Here is a 16,636-nt window from a genome sequence, read left to right as displayed (position 1 = left end):
AAAGGGATTTAAGTAACAGAGTAGGGAGCACATGTATAATTGAGGGTATACTTCCACTAACTGAACCACCACCACATCCTTCGCCAAGAAAAATTGGCCTTTGGCCTCAGACTAGGTCTTCTAAATTAAAAGCTAATAATATGTATTAGGCAAGTAATTTGGAGGTGGCATTTACATTAGGCAGGCACTAGAGAAGTAGTCTAATTGTAGTGCTCACTTTCACACATCAAAGGATGACTTTTCAAACCACCTCAAGTCACCTTCTAATTTTGTGTGAGTGCAAATTTTGCACATACAATTGATCTGCGTGTGTTAAATTAGAGAACTCAATTTTTTTTAAAGTGGCCTAAGCCTTTTACCTTAAATTGACTAAAGAAATGAAATTCATAACTAAAGAGCTGATCCTACTACTGCTAAAGTCAATGCGCGTTTTGCCACCAACTTCAGTAGAAGCAGGCTAATAATAAAAGTTGTCATTTATTCTTACCTTATCCATAGTGCCTAGATAATACAGTAAATACAGGAGACTTACTGAAACCATTCCCTGTGCATCGAGATAAGAATAGTACATCCCATTCATAAAAGCTATGAACAATACTGCACCGTGGAAGCCTTAACTCAGATTTGGTTTGATCTCATGGATTTGTTAGACTGCTATGTAAGGCCCTCTTCCTGCAAGCTGACTTTGATGGGGCTTCACATATCAGCTTCCAGGATCAGGGACTAAGGTTGTATATTATTTTAAAACCAGATTATAGTAGTTTGGGACCCTCCTTCCAAATGATATCATGGTATCCTCTTGCACTGAGCATACCTCTCCAGGTGAGGGGACCCCTGTTATTAGAAAGAGACAGATAATAGTAATGGCGGATTCAATTATTAGGAATATAGATAGTTGGATTTGTGATGACTGGGAGAACTGAATGCCGAATTGCCTGCTGGGCGCAAAGGTTGTAGACCTCTCGAGACATCTAGACAGGCTTATGTGCAGTGCTGGGGAGGAGCCAGTGGTTGTCGTATACGTAGGTACCAATAAGATAGGACAGGCATCCCCAACGCAGTGCCCGCGGGTGCCATGGCGCCCGCCGGGGCATTTTTGTGCGCCCGTAGGACACCCCGCCGCCGAAATGCTGCCAAGAAGCGTTGACGTTTCTTAGCGGCATTTCAGCGGCGACGCTTCTTCCCGCTGCCGCATTTTGGCGGCGGGTGTGCGGCGCCCATCACAGTCTTCTGGGAATAGCAATTTGCTATTCCCACAAGAATGGTTGGGGACCACTGACCCCTAGGAACTGGTAGGAGAGAGACCCTGGAGGACAAATTTAAGCAGCTGGTGAAGAGATTTAAGTCCAGGACCTCCATGGCAGCATTCTCTGAAATGTTTCCAGTTCCACATACAGGGCCAGTCAGACAGGCAGAGCTGTAGGGTCCCAATGCATGGATGAGACGGTGGCATTTGGAGGAGGGATGTAGGTTTATTAGGAATTGGGGAACTTTTTGGGAAAAAGAGGAGTTATACAGGAAGAATGGGCTCCCCCTAAACCAAAACAGAACCAGATTGCTGGCATGTAAAATTTAAAAAAGTCATAGAGGAGTCAATTTTTAAGCTAAGGGCTGGGGGGAAGTCGACAGGTATGGAGGAGCACGTAGTTCAGACAGACACATCCCTTAGGGGAAGATTTATTAAAGGGAATACTCTATATCCTAGTAAAGAGGAGAGAATAGATGTTGAAAAACTACAAGTAGGAACGGAAGAGAAACGGTCAAATGAAAAAAAGTCCCATTCAATTATATCACATGAAGGTAGACAACTGAATATTGACAAATTTTATAAGTGCTTATATACAAATGATAAAAGTCTCAATACTAAGATGCAGGAATTTGAATGCCTTGTATTAAATGAGGATATTGATATAATAGGCAAAACTTGGTGAAATGATGACAATCAATGGGACATGGTAATACAAAGATACAAAATATACAGGAATGAGAGTAGGTCATGCTGCTGGAGTGGCACTATATGCGAAAGAAAGCACAGAGTCAAATATAGTAAAAATCTTAAATGACTCAAACTGTACCATAAAATCTCTATGGATAGAAACCCCATGCTTCAATCGTAAGAGCATAGAAGTAGGAATATATTATTGACCACCTGACCAGGATGGTTATGGTGACTGTGAAATACTCGGGGAGATCAGAGAGGCTACAAAAACAGAAAAAACAGCAATAAAGGGGAATTTCAATTATCCCCATACTGACTGAGAATAGGTCTCCTCAGAGATAAAATTTCTGGACATCATTAATGACTATTTCTTAGAGCAGCTAGTCCTGGAACCCAAAAGGGGGCAGTCAATTCTTGACTTAGTCCTAAGTGGCGCAAAGAATCTCGTCCAAGAGATAAATATTGCTGAACCACTCAGTAATAGCAATCAAAATGTAATTGAATTTAACATCCTTGTAGGGGGAAAAATACCAAACAAACCCATCACAGTAGCATTTATCTTCAAAAAGAGGAACTGCACAAAAATGAGGCCGCTAGTTAAACAGAAATGAAAAGGAGTAGTCACAGAAGTGATATGTCTGCAAGCTCCATGGAAACTTTAAACACATCATAATACGTGCTCAAACGATCTGTATACCCCAAATAAAAAATACAAAATAGAAAGAGGACCAGAAACATGCCACCAGGGCTAAACAGAGTAAAAGAGGTAGTTAAGAGACAAAAAGACATCTTTTAAAATTTAGAAGTCAAATCCTACTGAAGAAAATAGAAAGGAACAAACTCCAGCAAGTAAAGTGTACAGGTATAATTAGTCAGGCCAAAAAAGAATTTGAAGAACAACTAGCAAAAGACATGAAAACTAAAAGCAAAATTTTATTTTAAAGTACATCAGAAGCAGGAAGTCTGCTAAACAATCAGTGAGGACACTGGAAGATTGAGGTGCTAAAGAAGCACTTAAGAAGGACAAGGTCGAGTTGCGGAGAATCTAAATTAATTCTTTGCATTAGTCTTCGCTAACTGGTATATAACCTATCGCTTAAATCAGCTTCTGTACCAGATGACTGGAGAGCAGTTAATGCAATGCCAGTTTTAAAAAAATGTTCCCGAGGTGATCCTGGCAATGACAGGTCGGTATGGCTAACTTCTGTACCAGGCAAACTGTGGTGCAGGGTTTGCAGTGAATGCGGATGATCAAGGTGCTCATTATGGAGAACCAGTCTGCTGACAGAAAGCTTGTAGAGAGACAGAGTCTAGTCTTGCCCCATAAAGTTTACCGTCTCTGTGGGTGACAAAACTGACTTGTCTTTGTTTACACAGACCCCTAAAGAGGCAAGGCGGCATCAAAGAGACTGGATCACAAATACAACTTCTTGCCATGATTGCCCCACTAGTAGCCAGTGGTGCAGGTAAGGGAATACTGTATGTCCCTTCGTGTCTCATCTGGGCTGCTATGACCGTGAACACCTTCGTAAAAATCCCTGGTGCTGTCGCTATGTCGAAGGGAAGAATGCGAAACTCGTAGTGTTGGTCCCTGACCTTGAAGCGGAGGAGCTTCCTGTGAGACGGATGGATGTCCTCATGGAAGTATGCATCTTTCATGTCTACAGCCACAAACCATGCTCCTCCTGGAGGGAAGGAATTATTGATGCCAAAATAATCATACAGAATTTCAGCTTTCTGATTAATATATTTAGCTGACCAAGATCCAGGATGGGCCTCCACCCTCCACAGGGACGAGGAAATAAGGTGAGGCTGGATGCCCTCTATCGCACCCTTGAGGAGCAAGGAGTCTGTTTCCTGCTGAAGAATCAATTGGTGGGAGGGATCCCCTGAAGTGCGTTGGGTGGGAGGGCGATGAGGAGGAAGGAAAGAAACTATGGAGTATCCATGATGGATGATCTTCAGTACTCAACTGTCTGTGGTGGTCTTGCCCCAACTGTGGGCAAAGAGGGCAAGGCAGATGGCAAAGACGGGCAGCAAAATAGGTGGCATTGAAGGTGGTTCATGGGTGTTGACCCACATGTCTAAAGTGACCGTTGGCCTACAGCTGGGAGAGGATTGCGTAGGTGTCAGTGGCTGGAGCTGAGAAGTGGGCCCTCTGGGACCTCCATTGTTTACAGGGGAGAGAGGGGGGTTCTGGTGGCTGTTGATAGTAGGGTGGGTAGGCGGCTGTTGTCCAAACGGCTGCCTTTGGTGCTTGCTACTGGGAGCTGGGGTGTAGATTCCCAGGGACCGCAGAATGGACTGGCAATTTTTCAAGGAATGCAGAGACTAACCGGTCTGGCCATTAAAAAGATAGGCTTCATCAAAAGGGAGGTCCCTGATGGTGTTTTAGGCCTCCCTCAGGAAACCGGAAGACTGAAGCCAAAAGTCTCTGCACAGAATGAATCCCGTGGTCATGGAACAGGATGCAGTCTCAGCTGCATCCTCCGCAACCTGGAGGGCCACCTTAGCCACCAATTTCCCTTCATCTACCAAGGCCTGGATCTTGGCCTGGTTGTCCACAGGGAGCTTGTACTTAAACTCTACCAGCCTGCTGTACATGTTGAAGTTGAACTTAGCCAGCAGTGCCTGGGAGTTAGCTATGTGGAACTGTCATCCCTACAAAGAAAAGACCTTCCTGTCCAGAAGGTCCAACCTTTTGACCCCTTGTTTGGTAGGCTGGATTTCTGCAGCTGTTGATAAGCCTGCTCTGCAGCTGCTTGAACCACCAGTGAATTAGGGGCTGGGCGCGTAAAGAGAAAATCGGTCCCTTTGGCCGGCACAAAATAGCATCTCTCGGCTCTTTTCGGGGTGTGGGCACATGATGGGTGTGCCGAACCAGCCTGGGCAGTCTAACACCAGTATGGCCTTGTTTATAGGAAGGGCCACCCTGTGGCTCAAGGATCTCCAGGAAATGATGTTGGGGATCCTGGACTTCCTTCAACAGAATTTGCAGGTTGGTAGCCACCCTCTCTAGATGGTCTTGGTACCGCTGGTGATCATCCGGCAGAGAGAGCAGCAATCATAACCGCCTCATTCAGTGACAAGGAGGCTCCTGTTGGAACCGGTGGTACAGATTCCATGTCTTCCTCCTCGTACACTGACAGAGGCTAGCTGGCCCATGGGGAAGGAATGATAAGACCGGCAACAGTGCCGGATGTCTGTGGTACAGATCCCAGGGTCTCCAATAGGGCCAAAACCTAGACCAATGGACCCCAAGGAAAGCAGTACCAGGCCTCCCTGAGGGGGTCATAGCTGGCAGGTAAGGGTGCCTCGGCTCTCTGTCTGGGCTTCTGCATGGCAGTGGAGATGTTGGTAGGACTATGTCCTGGGACACCGCTGAGTCAGATAACGGCTCTGTCAGAAACGGCAGAACCGTCGGTAATGGAGGACCCCATTCCGATGGATGGAGCGGGGGCCTCTCCTGTAATAGCAGTTCATCCTCAGTGTAGCAATGTCCTGAAGAATGGATGGGCCCGAGAGGAGAGGAGACTGCGAGTACGGCAAGATCACTTTCTCCGGCATCAGGAATGTCTCTGTATGTCCTGTAGTCCACATAATGTCCATGGAGACTCTGGAGGGACAAGGTTTAGTCATCAGAGCTGGCGAATGGGATATGCAGAGCCACACCCATAGATAGCTGCTCCATGCATCCGGGTACTGAGGTCACCAGTGGAACAAATGGATCCTACTTCTTTGCCTTACCCTCCAGGCAAAGGGGGGGTCCCTTTCGGCACAGGTTCCAGGGGATCCAGATGCAACATCCCGACCTGGTATGCCTCGGGGACACAATGCATCTCTTATGAGCAGTCCTCTGTAGGGACGTGCTCTTATGCCCTCTAGAGTGTTTCTTACTGTCCTGGTAGGGCTTGTCCTTGGGCTTCGGTGCTGGCGGCTCTGCACCATGTCTCGTGTTTGGGAGGCAATCCGAGTCAGAGGAGGCCGCTGTATGCGGGGGTCTTCCTGGCCAGGATCAGAGTGAATCTGGGGCCTCAGTCTCTTCCATCAGGAACTTGCAGAGTCGGAGCTCCTGGGCCTCTATAGTTCTAGTGAGAAGTACTTACAGATGCCGCACCTCGCCCAGACAGCAGAGGCACCGTTGATGATCGACACTGATGGAAAAGGAATGAAGGCAGGAGACAGTTCTTGAAGCCTGGGACTCTGGGCATAGTCCCAGGGTAGAGAGGGGTTGTGTCCCCCAACCGGGGAGGTTCTGTACTAGCTAGACTAGACTACACTAAACTATCTTAACTAATCTATAAAACTATGAAAACACTATTTACACAAGCATACAACAACTCTCTGAGATAAGAGCGAAGGAGGAATTGGTGTTCCTATTCAGGCCATGTGGCAGTAAGAGAGAACTGGAGTGACATCTACCCACACTGCCCCTTATGCCCTCTCTTTGGGGCACAAGAGTACATGCCGCACATGTGTGGGTCAAAAGACACTACCTTGGGAGAAAACTTCTGGACTCAGGCTCATGGCGCGCATGCGCACCCTACATGTGAAATACACATAGGGATCATCACTCAAAGAAGAAGGGACAGATAATAAGAAAATATCATAATGCCACCATATAAATCCATGATACACCCACACCTTGAATACTGCACACAGTTCTGGTTGCCCCATCTCAAAAAAGATATTAGAATTGGAAAAGGTACAGAGAAGGGCAACAAAAGTTATTATAGGGATGGAACAGCTTAATTAAGATTAATAAAGACTGGGACTGGTCATCTTAGAAAAGAGATGAGTAAGGGGGAGATATTATAGACGTCTATAAAATCATGAATGGTGTGGACAATATGCATAAGGCAGTGTTATCTACCCCTGAACATAACACACGAACCAGGGGTCACCCAATGAAAGCAATAGGTAGTAGGTTTAAACAAACATAAGGAAATACTACTTCATGCAACACACAGTCAACCGGTGGAATTTGATGCCAGGGAATGTTGTAAAGGCCAAAAGTATAACTGGGTTCAAAATAGAATTAGATACATTCATGGAGAGTAGATCCATCAATAGCTATTAACCAAGATGGTCAGGGACGCAACCCTATACTCTGGGTGGCCCTAAACCTCTGACTGCTAGAAGCCGGGACTGGAGAAATGGGGATGGATCACTTGACAAATTGCCCTGTTCTGTTCATTCCCTTTGAAGCATCTGACACTGGCCACTGTCAGAAGACAGGATACTGGACTAGATGGACCACTGGTCTGACCCATGTGTTCTTATATAAATATTTTATATGAACTTACGGCCTGCTTCCTACAAGGGGCAAAGCACCTTCTAGTCCAACATAGTCATCTTGTAGTAAGTAGGCCCTGAGACTCTCTTGACTCAGTAAATAGAAATGAGATTATCAATGTATTGCAGAGTAATACTCCAATGGGATATCACTTATTTTCTAAGTATTTTTTGCATTATTTCATGTTTAAGTAATTTCCAGAGAAGCAAAAAGTAAATATAACTTACATGCCACCAAAAACTTGGACAGAAGCTATTCGAGGATTGTATCCTAGGAACTGGAGATTTAAGACTTCTGTAGTAAACTCCATTTTCTTCCCCTTGAAACCTTCCTTTTCAAAGAGGGCTATGCTTGGCTCAGAAAGCTCCTATATTAAAAGAAAGGGTCCTATTTAATACATGTACATCACTCCAGAACATTAAGCCACAAAGACTCTTTGCACTCTTTTGCTTGAAGATTTGAAGATCAGAAATTCCCCAACCATCCTTGCTCACTGGCAGCAGCTTACTAAAAAACCCCAAACCCCCTCTCTATTTGTACACTCTATTATTATTTCAAAATACAAATAGTGTAAAAACCACAACAGTGAGAACTGCCTGTGTCTGCAGAGATCTGAAACAATAGCTTTGAGAGCTGTGCATTGCCCCATTCATTTCAAAAACAGTGCCCTGTGAACTCGAACAGCTAAATGGGACTAAATCAGGGGGCCCAGATAATCTTCATCCAAGAATATTAAAGGAATTGGAACATGAAATTGCAAGCCCATTAGCAAGAATTTTTAATGAATCTGTAAACTCAGGGGTTGTACCGTATGATTGGAGAATTGCTAACATAGTTCCTATTTTTAAGAAAGGAAAAAAAAAAAGTGATCTGGGTAACTACAGGCCCATTAGTTTGACATCTGTAGTATGCAAGGTCTTGGAAAAAATTTTGAAGGAGAAAGTAGTTCAGGACATTGAGGTCAATGGTAAATGGGACAAAATACAACATGGTTTTACAAAAGGTAGATCGTGCCAAACCAACCTGATCTCCTTCTTTGAGAAAGTAACAGATTTTTTAGACAAATGAAATGCAGTGGATCTAATTTACCTAGATTTCAGTAAGGTGTTTGATACCGTGCCACATGGGGAATTATTAGTTAAATTGGAAAAGATGGGGATCAATATGAAAATTGAAAGGTGGATAAGGAATTGGTTAATAGGGAGACTACAGCGGGTCATACTGAAAGGTGAACTGTCAGGCTGGAGGGAGGTTACCAGTGGAGTTCCCCAGAGATCGGTTTTGGGACCAATCTTATTTAATCTTTTTATTACTGACCTCATCACAAAAAATGGGAGTGTGCTAATAAAGTTTGCGGATGACACAAAAACTGGGAGGTATTGCCAATTTAGAGAGAGACCGGGATATCATACAGGAAGATCTGGATGACCTTGTAAACTGGAGTAATAGTAATAGGAAGAAATTTAATAGTGAGAAGTGTAAGGTCATGCATTTAGGGATTAATAACAAGAATTTTAGTTATAAGCTGGGGACGCATCAATTAGAAGTAACGGAGGAGGAGAAGGACCTTGGAGTATTGATTGATCACAGGATGACTATGAGCCGCCAATGTAATATGGCCATGAAAAAAGCTAATGCGGTCTTGGGATGCATTAGGCGAGGTATTTCCAGTAGAGATAAGGAGATTTTAGTACCGTTATACAAGGCACTGGTGAGACCTCACCTGGAATACTGTGTGCAGTTCTGGTCTCCCATGTTTAAGAAGGATGAATTCAAAGAGAAGGGCTACTAGGATGATCCGAGGAATGGAGAACCTGTCTTATGAAAGGAGACTCAAGGAGCTTGGCTTGTTTAGCCTAACCAAAAGAAGGTTGAGGGGAGATATGATTGCTCTCTGTAAATATATCAGAGGGATAAATACTGGAGAGGGAGAGGAATTATTTAAGCTCAGTACCAATGTGGACACAAGAACAAATGGATATAAACTGGTCATCGGGAAGTTTAGACTTGAAATTAGACAAAGGTTTCTAACCATCAGAGGAGTGAAGTTTTAGAATAGCCTTCCAAAGGAAGCAGTGGGGGCAAAAGACCTATCTGGCTTTAAGATTAAACTCAATAAGTTTTAGGGAGGAGATGGTATGATGGGATAACATGATTTTGGCAATTAATTGATCTTTAAATACTCATGGTAAATAGGCCCAATGGCTTGTGATGGGATGTTAGATGGGGTGGGATCTGAGTTACTACAGAAAATTCTTTCCTGGGTATCTGGCTGGTGAATCTTGCCCATATGCTCAGCGTTCAGCTGATCGCCATATTTGAGTTCGGGAAGGCCTGATGCATTAGGTGCTACATGGGTAGAAGGTGCAAGTGAAAAAAATGTAGAGACTGTTATGGGAGAAGCAGGCAAAAGGGGTATTGAGACGAACTGGGATCATTGGAAGCGTGACAAAAAACATGACCAGAAAAATAAATACCTGAAATAGAAATCTTACAGCTTTGCAGAATTATGAAAATGAGCTTTACACAAACACACGTTTGTCTGTTGCTTTTTACTTTGTATATTGGTTTGCCGTAACACAGATATTATCAGGTAGAAAACTGATTGCCTTGCCTAGCTCATCATCCCATCAATGACCTCTACGGAGAAGCAAGCAGCAGTGTATGGAAGCAAATAAATGGCATGAAATTGCTTTATACTGTACTTATCTGCTAAGCCTTTAACAATCAACTTTAACTTTAACAATCAACGGCTGCCATTTGTTTGTTTTGTCAACAGAACACCATTGTTCTCCTTCACAAAGTAAAAATTTTCCAAGAGTGAGTTTATCCTTCTACGGTCAGAACAGGCATATAAAATACAATGATAGTTTACACTGCAATGTATAAAAGCTCTCTACAGATTAGACTATTTTAATTAATGGTTGATAACAACCATTATGCATGTCCAGGACCATTCTATTTATTTTTAACAGTATCTGCATCAGCAGCATGGCAATGGAGTGGAGAAAGTATGACATACACCTAGGGGGGCTCTTTTCCTGAGTTTATATTGTACCCCAAAAGGCGCCATAGGGGCTAGTAATGACAACTACATTAGAGCAATAATAATATTGTCAAAGAGTTACGTGAGTATTATAATAGCCAAACCCAACGAAAAGGAGCAACAGTTTACTATTTCTCTTCTAAAATTAGTACAAACAACTGGTAGTAGTAGTTCTAGCCTCTCATTGGATTCTTGACAACATTTTGTTTAAATTTATGTTAGCTTTAAAATGTATTTGCATGATTCTGCAAATGATCTATTGTAATGATCTATCATGAGGTTGAGTAAACTCTTAACTGACCCTTAAAGGGTAATGAGTGCAAGTTAAAATGACATTTGATTTCTCATTTGCTATTAAAATATTAATTATTATTCTGGTACGAGCAAATAGGAATAATTAAAAAAGCTTATAAATTCCATATTGCCATAGAAATATAGAATTCTGATTTTTGAATACACGAGGTGCTGAACCTTCTTTGGAAGAATGAACCATTGAGTGAGTGAACAAAAATGGAATTTTCGTGATTATGACAACTGCACATTGTAATTAATTTAGTTCTTCTGAAGTTGCATGGTTGAATTCCACTTTTTATGCACATACAGCATGGACAGCAGCAGGGAAGCTTTTCCACATTGCCCCACCAACATGCTTGAACCCTAACTTGGAGATGAACAGCAGCAGAAAGCAGCAATTCAGTTGCTCTGCCTATGGCATCGTTGACTCCTTTACTACGACTGCTATCAATAATGATGGCAGTTTTTGGTTCATGCACTGAGACCAACAAACTCATTACACATAGCTACTGAACAGCAACTACTTGTCCCCGTACCACTTGTACTTCACTGTCCTTTATGCGGTTGCAAAAATGAGAAGTTAAATACTCCTACTGCGTGTGTATTTATTCAGTTATCCTTACAATGTTTATAACATGTAGAGATTTAAGTCTTGTTTGGGGTGGACATCCCATTGCAGTCAGATTAGAATAGGTTCCTTCTTCTAACACATACTGATTACCAGAGAAATCTTCTTTATCATATGCAATCCAACTGCAGGAAGAGAAGGAAAAATCTAATAACTAAAGTATTCCACTCAACCAAAGTTCCATCAATGCTTCCCAATATTCCTTAGCATGTAAACAATCATTTTTAATCACTCTGAAATATTTTAGCAGAAATAAGCTACTGAGAGAAACACGACAAACTTCAGAGGTATTGGAGAGTTAAAAATTCACATGATGAATTGCAAAACTTTTTTCCTTCCATTTAACTCCACAGTTGGTATGTGAAACTGGATCCTTCACCCATTTCCAATTTCAGAAAGTTGGAATATTTTTATTTTAAATTTTTTACCATTTCAATGATTTTGCAATAATCATAATTCCATGCTTACCTGCCGCCCAAAACTTTTGAAGACTTTGTAGCAAATGAATTGTCAATATAATTGGTATTTTTCTCAAATATTTGGCTGTTACCTTTGAATTCTGGCTCTGAAAATAGCTGGACCTTTAAAATTATAGGGTACATATTAAAAGGATATAGTATAATAATGCATTCAGCACCCTTTAACTAGGTAAATCAAACATTACTTCCATCCATGGTTATATTCAAATGCATTTAAAAACCCAGAATCCTTCAGTTTTGCAACATTAACATATTTTATTATCCACGAGTTACTTTTCTGAAAGATTGCCAGGTAACCAGATTGAAAATTACTTTCTGCAGTAAATCATTTAGCAACATACAAAACAGTTCAACAACTACTAGTAAACAGACAGACTGTTTAAATATATCCCAGATTAGATTTTTAAAACTTCCTTGTAAGGCAAGATGGTAAATGGTCTATCAAACTCATCTGTCCTGGTTCTTTAATCATATTCTTAGAAATACATTTTCCCTTCCCCATCCATATCAAACTACCTGATTTCTCAGAATATAAAAGTTTTGTATGAACTTTGTAAGCCACTCAGATACCACAATGATGGGTGTGGTATAAATTCCCAGATTAGACAGATAGTATTTGTACTGCTAGAGCTATAGTTGTGTCAACACTTATATTACAAACCCCTTTATCTTGTTTAAAATTTCACCCTAGGCTGAAAGCCACACACACACACACTATGAATTAATAATTCATATTAATTACCGTATGAGGATAGTTGATGGCATAATTAAATCTGATCACACAGAAATCATCCCTATCATAATAATTATACCAAATTTATTCACACTTAAAAAAGATACACGTCCAGGCATGTAGAGATTTCCCACAAGAGGAATATCATGTACAACAGAATGTGCCCCCAAACAAAACATAGGTCCAGTGTTTCTTACCTCACTTAAGAATCTGTTTAGAAGTATACAATATGCAGGTGTAGACAATTTAAAAAAAAATATGCATGGGGCTGGGCAATGAACAACCTTGAGGTATTTCTTTCCCCAAAAGCTATAGACAGCTGTGAACAGCAAGGCTTTGGTAAGGCACAATATCAATTAAGCCTTGTTTAATATGATTTGCATCCTTCTCCCCTCCCCTTCCCCCCCCCCACAGGGTCATAACTTTGTATTGTATGCACCATTTAGGCTGAACTTTTTCAAGTTTCATCTGTGCCATGATTTTTTTTTTTTTTTTTTTTTATTAAAGGAAGGATGAAAACAGATTTTTTTTTTTTTTTTTTTTACAATGGGAAAAGTGTAAAATCTGTAATCTCACTAAACAGGTAAGTATCCTCTGCATATTCAGAGTCATATCTCCTTGCATGAGTGACAAAAAGTAAGATTTTACTACTCTTGAAACCATGAAAGTCCTATAGATCTAGGAGAGAAAGAAACACCTAGATTCTCTGGTAGCTTGCATTCCATCAACAGAATTGTTAACTAAAGCGGGGAAGGGATAGCTCAGTGGTTTGAGCATTAGCCTGCTAAACCCAGGGTTGTGAGTTCAATCCTTGAGGGGGCCATTTAAGGATCTGGGGCAAAAATTGGGGATTGGTCCTGCTTTGAGCAGGTGTTTGGACTAGATCTCCTGAGGTCCCTTCCAACCCTGGTATTCTATGATTCCATGAAATTCTAATTGCAGGGCTATTTCTGCAACCTCATTACCCTCAGATTATGGTCAGCTACATCTGTGTAACCCCACTGAGGACAAAATTTGAGAGTATAGAGTTTGCAAAATTGTGAATGAGGGTACTAATTCATCAAGCTATTTTCAATGCATATTGTCAGGATGCTGAAAAAAGCTGAAACACACAAGCAGCAAAGGAAGAGTTAAGACTGTACAGGCACATTACCTACTGCCAAAGGTAAGTTTCTTCTGTGTTCAACAGGTAATGTTAGCTAACACAATACTTTATTTATGGATAGAAGGGGTTTCTATTTAACCCCCACTTTTTCATTCACTTCTAATATTTTTCTTTTGAAGTTTTAACTTGGTGGGTGCTGAATCCATGAGAAGAAACTGTGTTAATTTCTGAATATTAACGCTGCATTAAGTCCACAGAAATCAGGAATGCTGTATTAACTCTGCATTTCCTGATTTCTGTGCTTAATTTTTAAATATCTGATATTGCACCAATAACCCCTTTGCTCCTGAAGTTTTTAAATGCTTGAGGGTCAGGAAATTGGGTAAACAGCAGCAGGGTAAACAAACGGATAGGGAAAGCTAAAGCAGAGATGGAGAGCTGAAGATAATGGAGTCAGAGAACATCAGCTACTCCCATAAAAAGGAACACAATGACACAAAACTATTAGTATTGGTAGTTTCTGAACAGTACAGGTTTTCTTGAATTTGACAGGATGTAGTAAACACCACTCCATTCAATTATTTTGGCATCTTAGGCATTTGCTCAAGTGCCTAGATATTTTAGTCATTTGATCAAATTACAATTTTGACAGAATGACTGCTTTTTAAAAATTTATATATATTATACACACTGAATATATTTGTTTTACAAATTTAGAGAAGGGCCTTACCTTGAATTTCCCCATTTGGCTATTGATGGTATCCTAAAAAGTTTGGAGGGAAAAAAACCCAAATATTAAGAGTGATGAAATAATGCAAAAAGCATTCAAAACCTTACAGCTTTAAGAACCTAAGCAAATCTAAATTTCATTAGAAAACAGGAGAAATAGCTACAATCATTTGTCAAAAATGTATAAAGTGTAATAATACCAAAAAAAAAAAAAAGTTTCCTTACCGCAACTATGGGCTGAACTGAAGAGATCTTACTATTCTTGCCTCCCCAGGCCTCAATGCTGGGATACAGTCCTTTATCAAGGATGTACTGCTCTCCTGTAAAGTCAGGATTCTCATAGACTACCCACCTGAAAAAACAGATACCAAAAAACTTTTTCAAAACACTGGTGAATATTCATTATTGTCTTAATGTAAGTTTTAAGAACATAAGAATAGCCACAGTGGGTCAGACCAAAGGTCCATCTGGCCCAGTATCCTGTCTTCTGACAGTGGCCAATGTCAACTGCTTCAGAGGAATGAACAGAACAGGTTCAAGTGATCCAAGAAACAGTTAATGTTACTGATATTTCCAAAGGGCAAACTAGCACACTGTTAAAAAACAAAATTAAAGAAATAGTACATTGCATCAACAATTTTAACCCAGCCAGTACCATGAGGTGCTGAGCCCCTCCTGCTACCACAGGTTTTACTGACAGCAGTGGGTGTTCAGCACTTTGCAGGCAGCACTCGGAAACTTACAATATGGGGGCCTGATTTTGCAACAGGCAGCTCAAAAGAGCCATATATGGTTTGCACTTCAAAAATCTATTGTAATAAGTCATGCTTTCGCACCATGGATCTACTGTATGTGTATTAAGATTCTGGGGAAAACAAAAAGAGAAGAAATTTCAACGCTCTTCAACTTAGCTACCGCAAGCCACATGAGGCTGTATGTATTTTATCTGGCAAGATGCTCATTTGTTTTGTCCTTGATCAGAGAGAATATTTTGAGGTGTTTCAAATCTAAAGCTTTTATTATGTTACTAATTCTATAATTTTTATTTATTAGCTTGAGCTAAGAAATAAATAAGCTCTCTCTTGTAAAATGTGAGGATGTTTGGAAACAAATTTTTGCATGATGAACAGAAGCATTAAGGATACTCTGCTACAATAACATATTATGCATTTCATAAAAAATGAACCTGACTGAAGAGGATTTTTTTTTACATGACATCACACCTAAACAAAAACATTTGACTCGTTTGCAGAAGTCTGCTAAGGTAAAGTGTCCTTCCTGCTAGGAAATATGCCACCAAAAGGGAAGGACGTTTCCCCCCAAAATTAAATGCTAAAACAAACTGAAATATCTTAACAGATTCAAAGGTTTTAAGGCTGCATGGGATCATGATGAGTCCCACCATGTGCATAGAAAAGACCACAGAATTTCTACATCAAGCCCCTAACTTCTAGTTCAGCTAGAACATGTGTTCTAGAAAGACATCCAAACTTGATTTAAAGAATTCAAGTGATGGGGAATCTACCAAATCCCCAAGTAAGTTGTTCCGATGGTTAATTACTCTCACTGATAAAAAATGTGCAACTTATTTGTTATCTGAATATATTTAGCTTCATTGAATCTTGTCATACATTTGTCTGCAACATTAAGGAGACTCTACTATTAGATGTCTCCCCTTCATCACAGAATCATAGAATAATAGAGTTGGAAGGGACCTCTGGAGGCCATCTAGTCCAACCCCCTGCCCAGAGCAGGACCAATCCCAACTAAATCATCCCAGCCAGGGCTTTGTCAAGCCTGACCTTAAAAACTTCTAAGGAAGGGGATTCCACCACCTCCCCAGGTAACGCATTCCAGTGTTTCACCACCCTCCTAGTGAAAAAGTTTTTCCTAATATCCAACCTAAACCTCCCCCACTGCAACTTGAGACCATTACTCCTTGTCCTGTCATCTGCTATCACTGAGAATAGTCTAGATCCATCCTCTTTGGATCCACCTTTCAGGTAGTTAAAAGCAGCTATCAAATCCCCCCTCATTCTTCTCTTCCATAGACTAAACAATCCCAGTTCCCTCAGCCTCTCCTCATAAGTCATGTGTTCCAGACTCCTAATCATTTTTGTTGCCCTTCGCTGCACTCTCTCCAATTTATCCACATCCTTCTTGTAGTGTGGGGCCCAAAACTGGACACAGTACTCCAGATGAGGCCTCACCAATGTCGAACAGAGGGGAACGATCACGTCCCTCAATCTGCTGGCAATGCCCCTACTTATACGCCCCAAAATGCCATTGGCCTTCTTGGCAACAAGGGCACACTGTTGACTCATATCCAGCTTCTCGTCCACTGTCACCCCTAGGTTCTTCTCCGCAGAACTGCTGCCTAGCCATTC

General features: G+C 41.2%; 1 protein-coding gene across 1 annotated transcript in view; it reads right to left on the bottom strand.

Annotated features, from left to right (window-relative positions):
- Window positions 1-16,636, bottom strand: part of CRYBG1 (crystallin beta-gamma domain containing 1) — a 145,698-nt gene that overhangs the window by 10,430 nt on the left and 118,632 nt on the right. The window contains exons 15-19 of the mRNA XM_074948185.1: window positions 14,475-14,601; window positions 14,251-14,283; window positions 11,672-11,784; window positions 11,199-11,328; window positions 7,463-7,602 (exon numbers count right to left, since the gene is read on the bottom strand). Of these exons, the coding sequence (XP_074804286.1) occupies window positions 7,463-7,602; window positions 11,199-11,328; window positions 11,672-11,784; window positions 14,251-14,283; window positions 14,475-14,601 (543 nt within the window). The remainder of the gene's footprint in view (window positions 1-7,462; window positions 7,603-11,198; window positions 11,329-11,671; window positions 11,785-14,250; window positions 14,284-14,474; window positions 14,602-16,636) is intronic.

Source organism: Natator depressus, chromosome 3 (assembly GCF_965152275.1).
Source record: "Natator depressus isolate rNatDep1 chromosome 3, rNatDep2.hap1, whole genome shotgun sequence".
Lineage (NCBI taxonomy): Eukaryota > Metazoa > Chordata > Testudines > Cheloniidae > Natator > Natator depressus.
This window is presented reverse-complemented; position numbering and strand designations above follow the sequence as displayed.